General features: G+C 38.0%; 2 protein-coding genes across 2 annotated transcripts; one reads left to right on the plus strand and one right to left on the minus strand.

Moving 5' to 3' along the window:
* Positions 1-116: 116 nt before the first annotated feature.
* Positions 117-2825, minus strand: LOC131335218 (mitochondrial import inner membrane translocase subunit TIM8-like). The gene is made up of 2 exons (XM_058370478.1): positions 2643-2825; positions 117-477 (listed from the first exon to the last, which is right to left on the minus strand). Exons 1-2 carry the CDS (start codon positions 2688-2690, stop codon positions 280-282), a joined length of 246 nt encoding a protein of 81 aa, XP_058226461.1. The 5' UTR covers positions 2691-2825; the 3' UTR covers positions 117-279.
* A 5841-nt stretch (positions 2826-8666) lies between these two features.
* On the plus strand, positions 8667-10896 carry LOC131335220 (NAC domain-containing protein 83-like). Its single transcript, XM_058370479.1, has 3 exons — positions 8667-8974; positions 9824-10098; positions 10488-10896. Exons 1-3 carry the CDS (start codon positions 8794-8796, stop codon positions 10761-10763), a joined length of 732 nt encoding a protein of 243 aa, XP_058226462.1. The 5' UTR covers positions 8667-8793; the 3' UTR covers positions 10764-10896.
* The last annotated feature ends 1842 nt before the right edge of the window (positions 10897-12738 follow it).

Here is a 12738-nt window from a genome sequence, read left to right on the forward strand (position 1 = left end):
AAAAAGCTAAACTTGTCTCTAACAAACCTGTTTGTAGAAAGATTCTGCAAATGTGGGAAACTAAATCAAATACAGAACAGAAACATCATTCCGAGTAGCATGTAAAACAGTAAAAGTTGATCAAGAAGTATACTTATCTCTGAGTGCTAAAATATTTAAATAAAACAGGAGGCTTTAGTAGTACTGCAATACAAAAAACTTTCAACTGTTTAACATGAAATGAATAGAAGCCATTATCTTTAAATCCGGGGAGAAGATGGGAGACAATGTCTGCGGCCTTCAGTGCATGGAATTCATGGACTGAAAGCGTTTCATGATAATTAGACTCATATCAAGATAGCGCTGAGCACAGTTTGAGAGGCAAGACGATTCGCTGGAGCTGAACTTGCTTCCAGGAGTACTTGTGACGCATTTGTCCCAGCACACGCTTGTAAGCTTTGCCACCATTTCATTAACCATAGCCTTTTCTTTCTCTTTCTGCATCGGTTCAGAAATTAAAACACTAAAATAGTCAGAAGCAATCAGTCTCTCAGTAAGCCGCAACACAGAACAAAAACAATCCATTGCATGAAGTTTGTTGGTCGGTAGCTTCTCTATCTGCTGGGTCAGTCAGATTTTTGAGTGTATGGAAATTACAAAGCAACAGGTGGTGTATGTAAAATTTCTTCAAAGTTTATACACACCCCCATTGCTTCACTAAAATTCATTTTCATCCTAAAACGCTTACCGAAGTTACCAATCTAAATAAAAAAGTGCCTAAGCTCATCTGGAGCCATCATATTCATCCCCCATTCAGCTTTGAACGGACATTTGGAGATGACACCTTGGTGTTCTCCTTTGACAGCTCTTCAATGTAACTTTGTCCACTGAAATCTAAATATTTAAGGAAGATGTGACGACCTACACAATCTAACAGGCATTCCACATTTGAGGTTCACTACAAATGTTCCTACATTCTTCTGTCAAGGACATTCCTGCCATTATATCAGAAAGCCTAACCAACACCTTTGAGAAAACCAGGTTTGGGTTTCTCTGCCAATATACCATCAACCAAATATTAGAGTCGTAGAAGATTTCCTTTTTGTGTTTTGATCAAACAAATCCACACGTCATAGCAGATTTACACACCCTGTTATCGCTACTTTTGCAATTGGCCCTCATTACAACCAAATCTCTTCAGTCTATATTGCCCTACATCATTAACTCGAGATATGATGCTCTGGCCTCCAAGTTCACAAAAAGTTACTTAAGTTACTTATCTAGCCTTCAAACTCATCTATCTCTGCATTGCTGCACCCTAATTCTTCAACAGATGTGATTCTGCCACACATGCAAAAAAGGGCACCAAAAGGAATAACCAGTTTTGTAACCATCTTGAGTCCTTGTATTCTACATCTATTTTCATAGTTATAACTTATACATCAGTTGAACAAAGCTCCTGTACCTCCATTGCATTTGGAGCATAAAAAGCTGATGTTTCATAGCAAAAGACGATTTGAGAAAGTAACCCTCAATAATTTTAACATGGTAATTGACAAGTGATAATTTAATTTCACACAAGCAAAAGAAGAGTAAAGCATAAACACCATACAGCAGTCGCCATAGCTGAAAAAGTGGAGGCATTACAACAATTACACCCATGTTTCCCCTAAAATAACCTTCCAATAGTCATTAATGAAACTACCACATTGGGTCAATTTTCTTTTTGGACACTTCATTTCAACAAATTAAAGCATTCACATAACTGCGGATTTATCTATGTATAGTTATATGGGTTGCTGACAGCCAGTCTCAAGACCAGATAAAGGAGGAGAGTTGTGTGTTAGGTCGTTGACAGCTAGCATAAAACAAAACCCTATTAGATCCTTACTACAAGAATCCAATTACGTATACAACTTATGCTAGGGCGTTACCTTCTTTGAGGTCCCATTTCAGCTAAACTACAAGTTGTAGACAACTTTTTTTTGTACTTTTAGGCTTTTTCTTGTATATTTCCTTAAAAATTTGAGTGTCATAATTTTTTAATTTTCCGATTTCTTGGCACAAAACTAACCAACGCACACAAAAAAAATTGAATAAGGACAACAAAAAAGTTGTAATCTACAACTTGTAGTTTAGCGGAAATGGGGCCTAATCATGGAGTGCAATGCCTCTATGTAGCCGACCCCAATTGATTGGAACTTAAGGCTTTGTTTGGTTTGGTTAGTTATCTCAGTGACTTTTATCATCCTGGCGGTTTATTACGATAACCCAAAACATTATCAGAACCCTAGAGTCTCAATCCATGGATATAGCTGTGGGATTGGTAAACAAACATAGGTTAATTTGATGATGCTAATTTGTAGCGAGCTGCTTACAGAACCTGCACATATTCATGTAATGTACGTATAATTTTGAATCTTTGATGATGATTTTCAAATCGCCTTCTCACGCGTGCAATCAGTATTCATCCATCATCATGTATACACGTATATATACGTACTATGTATTTATATATAGATACATATATATGCAGAGAGAGAGAGAGAGAGAGAGAGAGAGAGAGAGAGAGAGAGAGAGAGAGAGAGAGACGTATATATACGTACTATGTAGTTATATATATACATATATATGCAGAGAGAGAGAGAGAGAGAGAGACTAACGTTGATGTAGTGCTGGAGTTCGGCAGAGTTTAGAGAAGAAGGGTCCATTGAAGGTAGTGAGCGAAGAAGGTAGTTGAAACCCTACTAAAACCCTAGAAAGACGCCGCTCCCAGATCGTCGAAAAAGAAGAAGAAGAGGAAAGCTGTGGTCGATGTCGGTATGAAGCCCATTATGTTTTAGATTGGTCCAGTCCAGGTAGAATGAGTAGTGGGTTTAAGGCCCAGTAATAAAATCGCTTTTTGGATTGGACCAAGACTAGGCCTTTTTAGATGGGCCTTCATGGGATTGATGATCCCAAAGTGATTTGGGCTTGTACTTATTGTAAAATCAAGAGAATATTTCTGAGATGGAAACCAAACAAAGTAATTTTTTTTGAAAAATTGTACGGTTACCTATCGTAAAATCGAGACCTAAAAACCACTCTAAAAATTGTAGCTTCTTTTCTCTACGGGAGTTTCCATGTTATCCCGTCCTCCGGATCTAATCGTGGTGATTTATTTCTGGCTCTTGGAATTTATGTTGTTGAATTTTGCGATTAAACTCAAGGGTTATATTGCCATATCATTTTTTTTCTTTTCTTTTTTGTGAATAATCGAGAATTCAAGCTAGATTAGGCGATCGAACCTATACTAATTTCAAAACCTGAAAGTTGTTGACCGTGAGAGTTGAACATACGAGCTTGCGTTTGTAAATCTTTTACTTTCTGTCATGCTCCTGCTCGACCAATTGTTATAGTCATCATCGAGTACGAAATTAGACATATCCTTTCTATGTAATGAAGAGTCACCCAATTACTTTAGTAGTAGTAGTTATAACCAAGAATGAAAATCAAGAACACAAATCTCTTACAAATATACTGATCACAAAAGTGGAAGAGTTGAAATGGCCATGAAATCATTTATTTGTTGCTTCTTTTTTTGTGTGTGTGTGTGGGGAGCTGACTTTATGATTCCATAGAGCCAATAAAATACATTGAGCAACAAAAGCAACATCTTAACAGCGAAGGAAAGCACCCTACCGAATCTCCTTAATATAGTATGTATATATATAGTCAAAATGAGCTGGTTACCCACTGTTTGCCCTTTTAGAGGGGTTTTGTGCTTTCTCTTTCTAAACAAAGTTTTCCATGCTTTTGATCCCTTTGAAACAAATAATTATTCAAATCACCCCAACAAAAGAGAGACTTAGGGAGGGCTGCTGTGCCTTGAGGGACAGCAGCCTGCTGTCGCGGGGCAAAACAATATCGTCCCGAGCCCGAAAACTTGATCCGAAACGTTCGCTTAAAAGATCTCATCACGTACTATGGCCTTGCAACAAATCAAGTCGATCAAACATCGACAACCTTGTGAACATATCACTTTTTTGACTGAATTTTTGGCTAAATATTTTAGACATTGCTAACAGCACTTAAAACAGATGATTCGTTCACTACTCGATTGACTTGATTTTTAATAGGGCCATAGTAAGCGCTGAGATTTTTCAAGTGAACGTTTCGGATCAAGTTTCCGGGCTCGGGATGATATTGTTTTTCCCCGGAACAGCAGGCTGCTGTCTCTCAAGGCACCGCAACCCCCCCTCCTCCCAAACCAAAAGAGAAAGGCATCAATCTGCGAAAAAAAGTTTGTCTTCAAAAACCTAACCTTAGGTGTGACGATGTCATTCACACGTCACCTGTCAGTTTTAATGCAAACTTGGGTATTCTTTTGGCCTTAACTTAAACTTAAAATGAGAATTTTGTCCTTATTTGATTTTTTTCGCATTTGTTAATTTTGCGCTAAATTTTTATCGGCTATTGATTCGTCTCAACGAGAGGAATCGGTACTTTTCTCATTCGTCTCGTCTAAACGAATCAATAACCCACAAAAGTTTGGCGCAAAATTAACAAATGGGGAAAAATTAAATTCAAATAAGGACAAAATTCTCATTTTAAGTTTAAGTTAAGGCCAAAAGAATACCCAAGTTAATTATCAGTAGTACTTCCAAAAATCTATTAGAAAATGGTCTGACAATGTTTATCATGTTATCTATAACACCCTCCATCACCTGCAACCCCGTCTTACACATACGTGAAGATGCAAATTTTTATAGATATAACAAAACAGAGATGGATGGAAAGAAGCAAAATGCAAATTAGGAACAAATTAATGCGAAGAGAATCTTGAATCCAAGATCTCTCACAACCTGAGCTTTGATACCGTGTTAAGTTACCAATAGCCCTAAAAGCTATTAAGAAATTGGTCCAACAACATATATCGATCTATCAAACACTAATTACGTACCCTGGTTATAATTCAAATGTTATCAATTGAAAAATTATTAATAGATAGAGCGGTCTCTAGATTATATACATCAAACTTTTGGTTTTTCTAACCCTGCTTAAACGTGATAGACAAGAGGCAAATAAATGTCAACAAGGACTTGCAGGCTGTCCAAAACCATGCACTAACACCTCGTTATATATAGTTGGAAAGAATCCTATACCTGTCTCGCGTGGTTTTCCTAAGCAATCCAATTGACTTCGGTTAATCGAGTTAAGATGCTACTCTACCCGTAATCAATTGGTTCTAGGTTGCGCGCTTTTCAAAAATTCTAACACGATATTTGATCAGCAATGTATGAATGACTAACGGCCAAACGGGTCAAGCTTCTATTTGAGTCTATTTCTCCTTTGTTTTTCTTGTTCTCTATACTTCCATGCGTTACTAAGGTACATATGCATAATGCATGCAGTGACCAGCTTGACCATAGTTTGCTACTCGTATTCTCTGATGTGGAAACTTACACTCCATGTGGGTATGAAGCTTGCATGTGACTTGACTGTACTTTACCCGAAAATCTTCGCTCATTACGGGCAACATGAGTTGTGCCCGCCCATCTTTGCGTATCGATCGGATACTCAATGGGCTTGTGTAGTGCTGGCCCGCGTCGCAAAAGAAAATGTAGCTACTTGGTTGATCCTGCCAGTACCCATATTATACTTGTCTTGAAAATCGATTAAGTCATGCATGTGTTAGCTAGTATATATGAACTAATTTAGACGTGTTAATTTGACTTGTCTCGCGTTGCTTTTTCTAAATCTCCCAAACTTGATTTATATATATAGCGTAAGAGACTACTCCACCTGTTGTCAATATCTTTCGTATAAAGAGAAACTTATTCACGGCTCCGCCTTTTCTCCGAAAGAGTTTTATTAACATCCGAACCGTCCATAACAATTTGGGACGGTCGCGATTAGCGTCGTACACAACTATTCACGGCGGAGCCGGGAAAAAGATTTTCTCCTTTTGTTTTTACCCTCCATAATTCTAACTACTCCGAAGATTCTGAGTTGGAAAATTAAGTACTTGACTGAATTGCTCAGTACTTGAATGTAATCTTCCAGGATATCATTTTCACCTTGGAAATCAAGAGCGTTTAATTACTTGCAAAGAAAACCATATGTTTCTTCACTGCTAATTTACAGTTTCTTCCATATATATAATCAGACCTTTATCTGCTTTAGAGCAAATTATCATTCAACATAGTCAGAAAGCCACCATCTAAAAGAAACCACAATCCCAAAGTCGATCTTTTAAAGTTAAGGACGAAGCAAAAAGAAAGGAATTGCACTTACAGAAGAAAATAAAGGAGCCCAAAAGGATTAGTCCGGTTGGTCAGTGGGTTAATTTGCTCCCCACATAACTGATTATGGTTTGATTCACGGGGTCAGGGGCGAGAAGAGTAATTTCTTGTTAATCCCTTAGTCCCAGCATGGACGGTCTGTCTTGATCGAACTTGTGCGCGTAAACTGGTCTGGACACTCCCGACAGCCGAGGTAAAAAGAAAGAAAATAAAGGAGTAAATTACGTACGTACGCACATTTGGAGGGAAAGAGGAAGGCGCCGCTATATAACCAAGTGAATTTCTAATGCATGCTGCTGAGTCACTGGTGAGGCCCTTTAGTGTTCTTCCTCCTTCCTTCCTTCTTTTTCCTTTATATTAAGTTATTAACAAATCCTTGTGTTCAACTAACACCCCTGACATTAATGAAAAGTAGGGGAAGTTGGTTGCAATTTTCATACCCTAAGGAGCACGCACATCCCTTTCAAAGGAAAAAACACGAAGCACGCACATGGACACAGATACAGACACAAACATAAATACAGATATAGAACACGACAATTCTTGATGAACTTGGGCACAGCTGGGGACATGCATGGTAAAATTTAATAGCTATGTATTATTGTGATTTGAGTTGTCATTAACACTAGTATAAACACCCCAAAGTAAGAAAAATCAACACTAACTTGGCACAAAAATAAACGCTAACATTGTTTCTACATTCCTAAGAGATGATCCATCAAAAAAGACACTACACGAGGCACAAGCAATAAGTTTGTTGTAAATTTTCTCTTGAAATGTGTTTTTTATATCATGAAGTCACATCGTGTCACCGACGTGTCACTTGCTCAACTTTTACTATGATTAATTGGAAGTGGCACGTCCCATATGTATATATACGTACCTACATGCCATGCCCCGACATTTTAAGCTTATAATATTCATGTATTCTATTATGTTACTCCTCCCGTTCTAAAAAGATGATTATCGATCCGGTATGCAAAACAATAACTTCGAAAAACACATTTTCTCTAAAAATATTAATTTGAAGTTATGTTACGAAAGTACTCCTCGAGTTCGGCTTTTGTAATCTCGTAGAGTGTTTTGCTGAATAAAGTTAATATTGTTTGAGACTGATCACTTTTCTCACGTCCATAGTTTATAATGGTTAAAAAGCCACATCAATGCATGCAACTGCAATTCTAAGAATTGGTTTTTCTAGTTGCTTGTGGTTAACGTTATGGCACTACAAGAAATTTTGCTTTTCCCGGCATTTCACAAACGTCGTTAAAAGTTCAAAAAATGCCGGTAAAGAGTATTACCGGCATTTATTACAAATGCCGTCTAGAATTGTGTCGGTAAAGGTACAAATGCCGGGAAAGGTCTCTATAAATGCTGGGAATAGTTGGACTTATTTGCGGCATTTGTACAAATGTCAGGAAAAATTGCACCATATAAGACAAAATGCCACGTGTCCGCCACGTGTCACCCACCTCGCGCTTGCGTGGCACCCATGTGTCGCGCAAGTTTTGTGGAGAAATTGCTTCCCCCAAGATTTGAACTCGTGACCTTGGCCTCGCGCGCGAGTGAGGCTATCAACTGGGCTAGCAACCATATTGGTTCACCTTGCGCGATGAAAAATATTTATATTATACGAAGATTTTTCCCGGCATTTTTTTCAACAAATGCCGGTAATAGTTTGGCGGTATTATTTTGGTGGAAAACTCGACTTTTACCGATATTTTTTTAAACAAACGCCGGTAATAATTACTTTTTTTCGGCATTTCTTGAAATGCCGGTAATAGTGGCTTTTCCGGCATTAATAAAAATGCCGGGAATGACCATTTTTCTTGTAGCGTGGTTTAGCTAGATTCATCATTCATATACGGTTGGCAACGGAAGTAGTCAACCACCGCAATAGCCAGTGGCGGATTCAGAAATTTGATATAATGGCCGGCAATAATTTTTTTGTAACCGTAAAATAGGATCTAGTTGTAATTAAGCACAATCACACCAACATAATCTTAGCATCCGTGATCATATAGTAACAATGTTTAAAGTATGTATTTATTAATAACCAGTTAATTGGCCAAATTTGTGCACCTCGACTATATGCGTTCAAACAAAAAAATTATCACGTGTTCATCATCTATATATTTTCCTATTAATAACTCTACGTGTACAAATTCCGGGGACCAAAAATATTCAAAATGGGCGAGTTCACATTGAGTCACACACAAAGAGGATCGGAGACATTCATTTTGTAAAGGACCACCTAGGCTAATTTATCAAGTATCAACATTCACAAACTTAATTTCTGAAAACAACTTATTACTCCTAACCTATAGCTTGATATTTTTTTAGTCCCTCTCCATCTCACCCAGTCCACTTCCTCCTACCTATAAATGAACCATCTCGAGCTCTAAACCACATCCCCATTTCCCCCCTTCTCCCTAGCTCATCCATACCCAACAACTCTTCACATTCTGCTCTATCTGGTCATTAGTTGATCAAGTTAGTTAGTTTCCAGTACTACTACAAGTTTTAGCGTATGGACAAGCTCAATTTTGTCCAAAACGGAGCTCGAAAACTGCCACCGGGATTCCGATTCCAGCCCACCGACGAAGAAATCGTGTTCCAGTACCTGACCCGGAAAACGTTGTCCTTCCCTTTGCCTGCTTCGGTCGTCCCCGAGATCAGTGTTTGCAACTATGACCCTTGGGATTTGCCAGGTGTGGTCCATTCGATTGAACCAACCCATATTTTCGTACTTAGTAGGAATCCTAATATGCATAACTAGAGTACTTCATTTGCATTCACCATCCTAACAATTCTTGGGTTTTTTTTTTCCCTCTTATTGCATCACTTAGTTGGCCACAACAATTAGTGGCGGCTTAACCATTAGGCCGGCCATTTCGCCTGTCGGTTAGGCTTGCCGAAAACATTCCACAATTCGCTTTAGCCCGTTCCACCAGCTCGTCCAACCCAATGAGAACAGGGTTCATCTAGCGTTCGGCCTAAGACTCTAAAAAAAATCTTGGCACCTAGCGCTAGTGACGACATTGCTAGAACGCCCGTGAAGAAATCTAATGTCCGGAGTCGATCAATGAAATGTGTGCCTTATATTCACGATTCGATGTGGTCCACAACCACTTCATATTCGAATCTGGACCAACGCATACATCATATTTGAATCTGGACCATACACATTATATATATATATATATATATATATATATATATCTTCCGTGACCTCTATAATGCTAGTCGGGTTTATTAGGTGATCAGATACCGAATTTAAAAAAGGGGTGCTTAATATTAGTCATTTCTTCCATAGGGACTCGTGTTTTCATCCCGGTCACATTTGAAGGGGTTTTTTTTTTTTGTCAATCTTTAGAGGGTACTTTGATTGATACGAAAATCATACACCGCAAACGGGCAGCCACCCCAAGGAGGAGGAAAGCATCAAAGTAACCAAAAAGGAGGCCTAAACTCACAAAAGAACATTCAGAATCTCATTTGAAGGTTAACTATCATTTAATCTGTTCGTTAAACTCGATGCTTGTTCGACATTTGTGCAGGCGACGGGGAAGAGGATAGATACTTCTTCACCAGAAAGGAAGCCAAGTACCAGAACGGAACCAGAGCCAACAGGGCAACCAGCTCTGGTTATTGGAAAGCAACTGGCTCAGATAAACGGATTACATGTCCAAAAAGATCAAAAGACACAATGGGGTTGAGGAAGACTCTGGTTTTCCATACAGGGAAGCCTCCCGGTGGATCCAGGACCGATTGGATCATGCATGAATATCGCCTCGTCAATTCTGGAACTACAAGTTGTAATAATTCAACTAAGGTAGCCTTATACAGATATCTAACAAACGATGCCATAACGAAAAATGATCACCGAACCGAAATTGTTAAAACAAGTTCATTCAAAATATATAATATTCGATTCGCAGCAAAACAAAAATCGCAAAAGGACCAAACAACAACGATTTTGAACAAAATTGCTCCTAGTACCCCGTCATGGGATGGGCAGAGCCAAAGTCAGCTCGATCTATTCTTTTATGCACGTTCTCATTAGTCGGGAGCACCAGAAGTAGGATAATAATTTGCTCATACTCGCGTAAATAGTAATCCAAAGTCCAAACCAATCCAGTTCTTGACTCTAAACAAAAACATAAAGCTCTCGATCGATTTTATGTTTTGAACTTTTTCGACTTTCTGATTTGGTATTCGCAGAACAATGATTTGGTGCAAATGGGAGACTGGTTCCTCTGTCGCGTATTCTTGAAGAAAGGAAGCACAGAGAAACAAGACGAAGAAGAGATTAGTCAGCCAAGAGCAAATGATTTCATGAACAGGAGAGAGTTGAACGATGATGGTGGAGGCCCCAGCTCCTCCTCCTCTTCCTCTTGTGGCTCTAGTGTAATCACTGAGGTTACTGCAAATGGGTTAGATCATGAGGAAACCAGTGGCCATGGTTTTCATTGTTTTTCTCCATATCTTTATCGATGAGACCCCCATGAGAGAGAGCTCTTGTTTCTTTTCTCTGTCTCTAGTACTTTTGTACCTTCTTTGGTAATTATGAAGGAAAAATATTTTGACACATACGTCCGGATACATCCGGTCATATGTGTGTCCACAACTATCTGGTATGTGCGGAACCTGTGTGAATTATGGGTCTACGTGCAACGAACGACTACAAATGAGTCTGTATTTGAATCTGTGTCTGAATATCTGCCCATAACGCTGCAGATGATGAAGTGACGAAATAGACCTTCAAAATGATCAAGAAGTAGTCATCATGTAAATCATTTGATCACTCCAATGGTAATTAGTTATCATGTGTCTTTTCAGTTTTCTATTTGTAAAAAAGATTAAATTTATTCTCTTTGTAAAAATGGCTTTTATCAATGAGAACAAATCCTAGTCCAACAACAACTATTTTGAGCAATTTAAGAGAATAAAGGATGTGAAAATTTGTGTTCGTGATTTTCAACTAGTACCAATCTATTGGCCCCGGATAAATAAGGGGAAAACAAGTTCTATCAAAAGAAAAAGAGTCACAATAAATGAGCTCATAAAGGTTATAAATTTAAGATCCTCTACATAGAGATAATAGAGAGAGGGAGAACACCAATTGGTGTAATTTTTGAACTTGTGCAACAAAAGTGATTTTCGATATTGTCCTAATAAGAAACCAAATATTACAACTGCTTTTACTGAAATATGAATTAGGAAATTGATTTTGCCACTCGAGTTTCAACCATTGGCACTCAACTTGGTGTCTTGATCATGTGAGATTGCAAAGCAAAAAGTGGAATGCCAAAATCGCATCCCTATGAATTAACCATTGGGGCAGAGTAGTAAAATCATTCCAACTCAACCACCCACTCCCACACCCAAAAAAGCTAATTCCTACTCCACTTCCCACATAGGAGTAGAGGAACTTAAACGGGGGTCCTTTTCTATATAATACTTAACTCCTCATCTTAATGGATTTAAAAACTTATCTTTCCATCTTCAAATTCAAATAAATCCTAAACTACCCTTTCTCTCTTCTAATCTTTCACTTTTCTTATCTTTCCTAATTTATCTCATTCTTTCTCCTATCTTTTTCTCTCCTAATCTTCTCTCTCCAATTTTCTCTCACCTAAAATCTAAAAATAATATTTAAAAACAAAACTAACATCTACCAAACTTGAAAATGAATATTTATAAACATGAACATATATTCGTACAATGACAGTAAATAAGCATGCCATATTTCTATATAAATATCATCATAAATTTTCATGTTATATTACTTGAAATCCTCCATGAATTTGTCATGAATACGTATTATAAAATTTCCTCAACGAAACTACATTAAACTAAAATCATGACAAAATTTGGAGAAATCAGAACAGTCATACTGAAATCATGACAAAATTTTTGAAATCACCGTGAAACAAAAAACATCATGAATATGTATCGTAAACTTGTGCCAACGAAACTACACTAAATCGAAATAATGACAAAATTCAAAAAAAACTGAAACACACATGCCAAAATAATGACAAAATTTGTGAAATCACCATAAAACATAAAAAATGATGAACACGTATCATAATATCGTCCCGACGAAACTACAATAAATAGAAATCATAACAAAATTTGAAAAAATCGAAACACATGTACTGAAATCATGACAAAAAGTAATTGCTTATCCGCCAGTCTTCAAAATGAGGGGCGTGATGCTGCAACTAATTCGCACATGGGTAATACCGTAATGGTGCATTTTACAAAATAAATATAAAACTTGTAGAAGCACAATGGGAAATCGATAAGGGTAGAAATCTATCAGGACGGAAATCGATATAGGCAAGCGGCTCAAGCATTAGGACGGGACTCCTTCAGGGTCGACCGATGGGATCAGTGGCATGTGCCGTGGGTGTCGGTGGAAACGTGTGCAGTGGGTGTCGGTGGAGATGTGTGCAGGCATCGGTGG

The sequence above is a fragment of the Rhododendron vialii genome, chromosome 8a (assembly GCF_030253575.1).
Source record: "Rhododendron vialii isolate Sample 1 chromosome 8a, ASM3025357v1".
Classification (NCBI taxonomy): domain Eukaryota; kingdom Viridiplantae; phylum Streptophyta; class Magnoliopsida; order Ericales; family Ericaceae; genus Rhododendron; species Rhododendron vialii.

Coding starts and splice junctions, on each gene's coding strand:
- LOC131335220 (XM_058370479.1), top strand. CDS start 8,794: ATGGACAAGCTCAATTTTGTCCAAAACGGAGCTCGAAAACTGCCACCG. Junction 8,975..9,823: donor TGACCCTTGGGATTTGCCAG/GTGTGGTCCATT, acceptor ACATTTGTGCAG/GCGACGGGGAAGAGGATAGA. Junction 10,099..10,487: donor GTTGTAATAATTCAACTAAG/GTAGCCTTATAC, acceptor TGGTATTCGCAG/AACAATGATTTGGTGCAAAT.
- LOC131335218 (XM_058370478.1), bottom strand. CDS start 2,690: ATGGACCCTTCTTCTCTAAACTCTGCCGAACTCCAGCACTACATCAAC. Junction 478..2,642: donor AACTCCAGCACTACATCAAC/GTTAGTCTCTCT, acceptor GAACCGATGCAG/AAAGAGAAAGAAAAGGCTAT.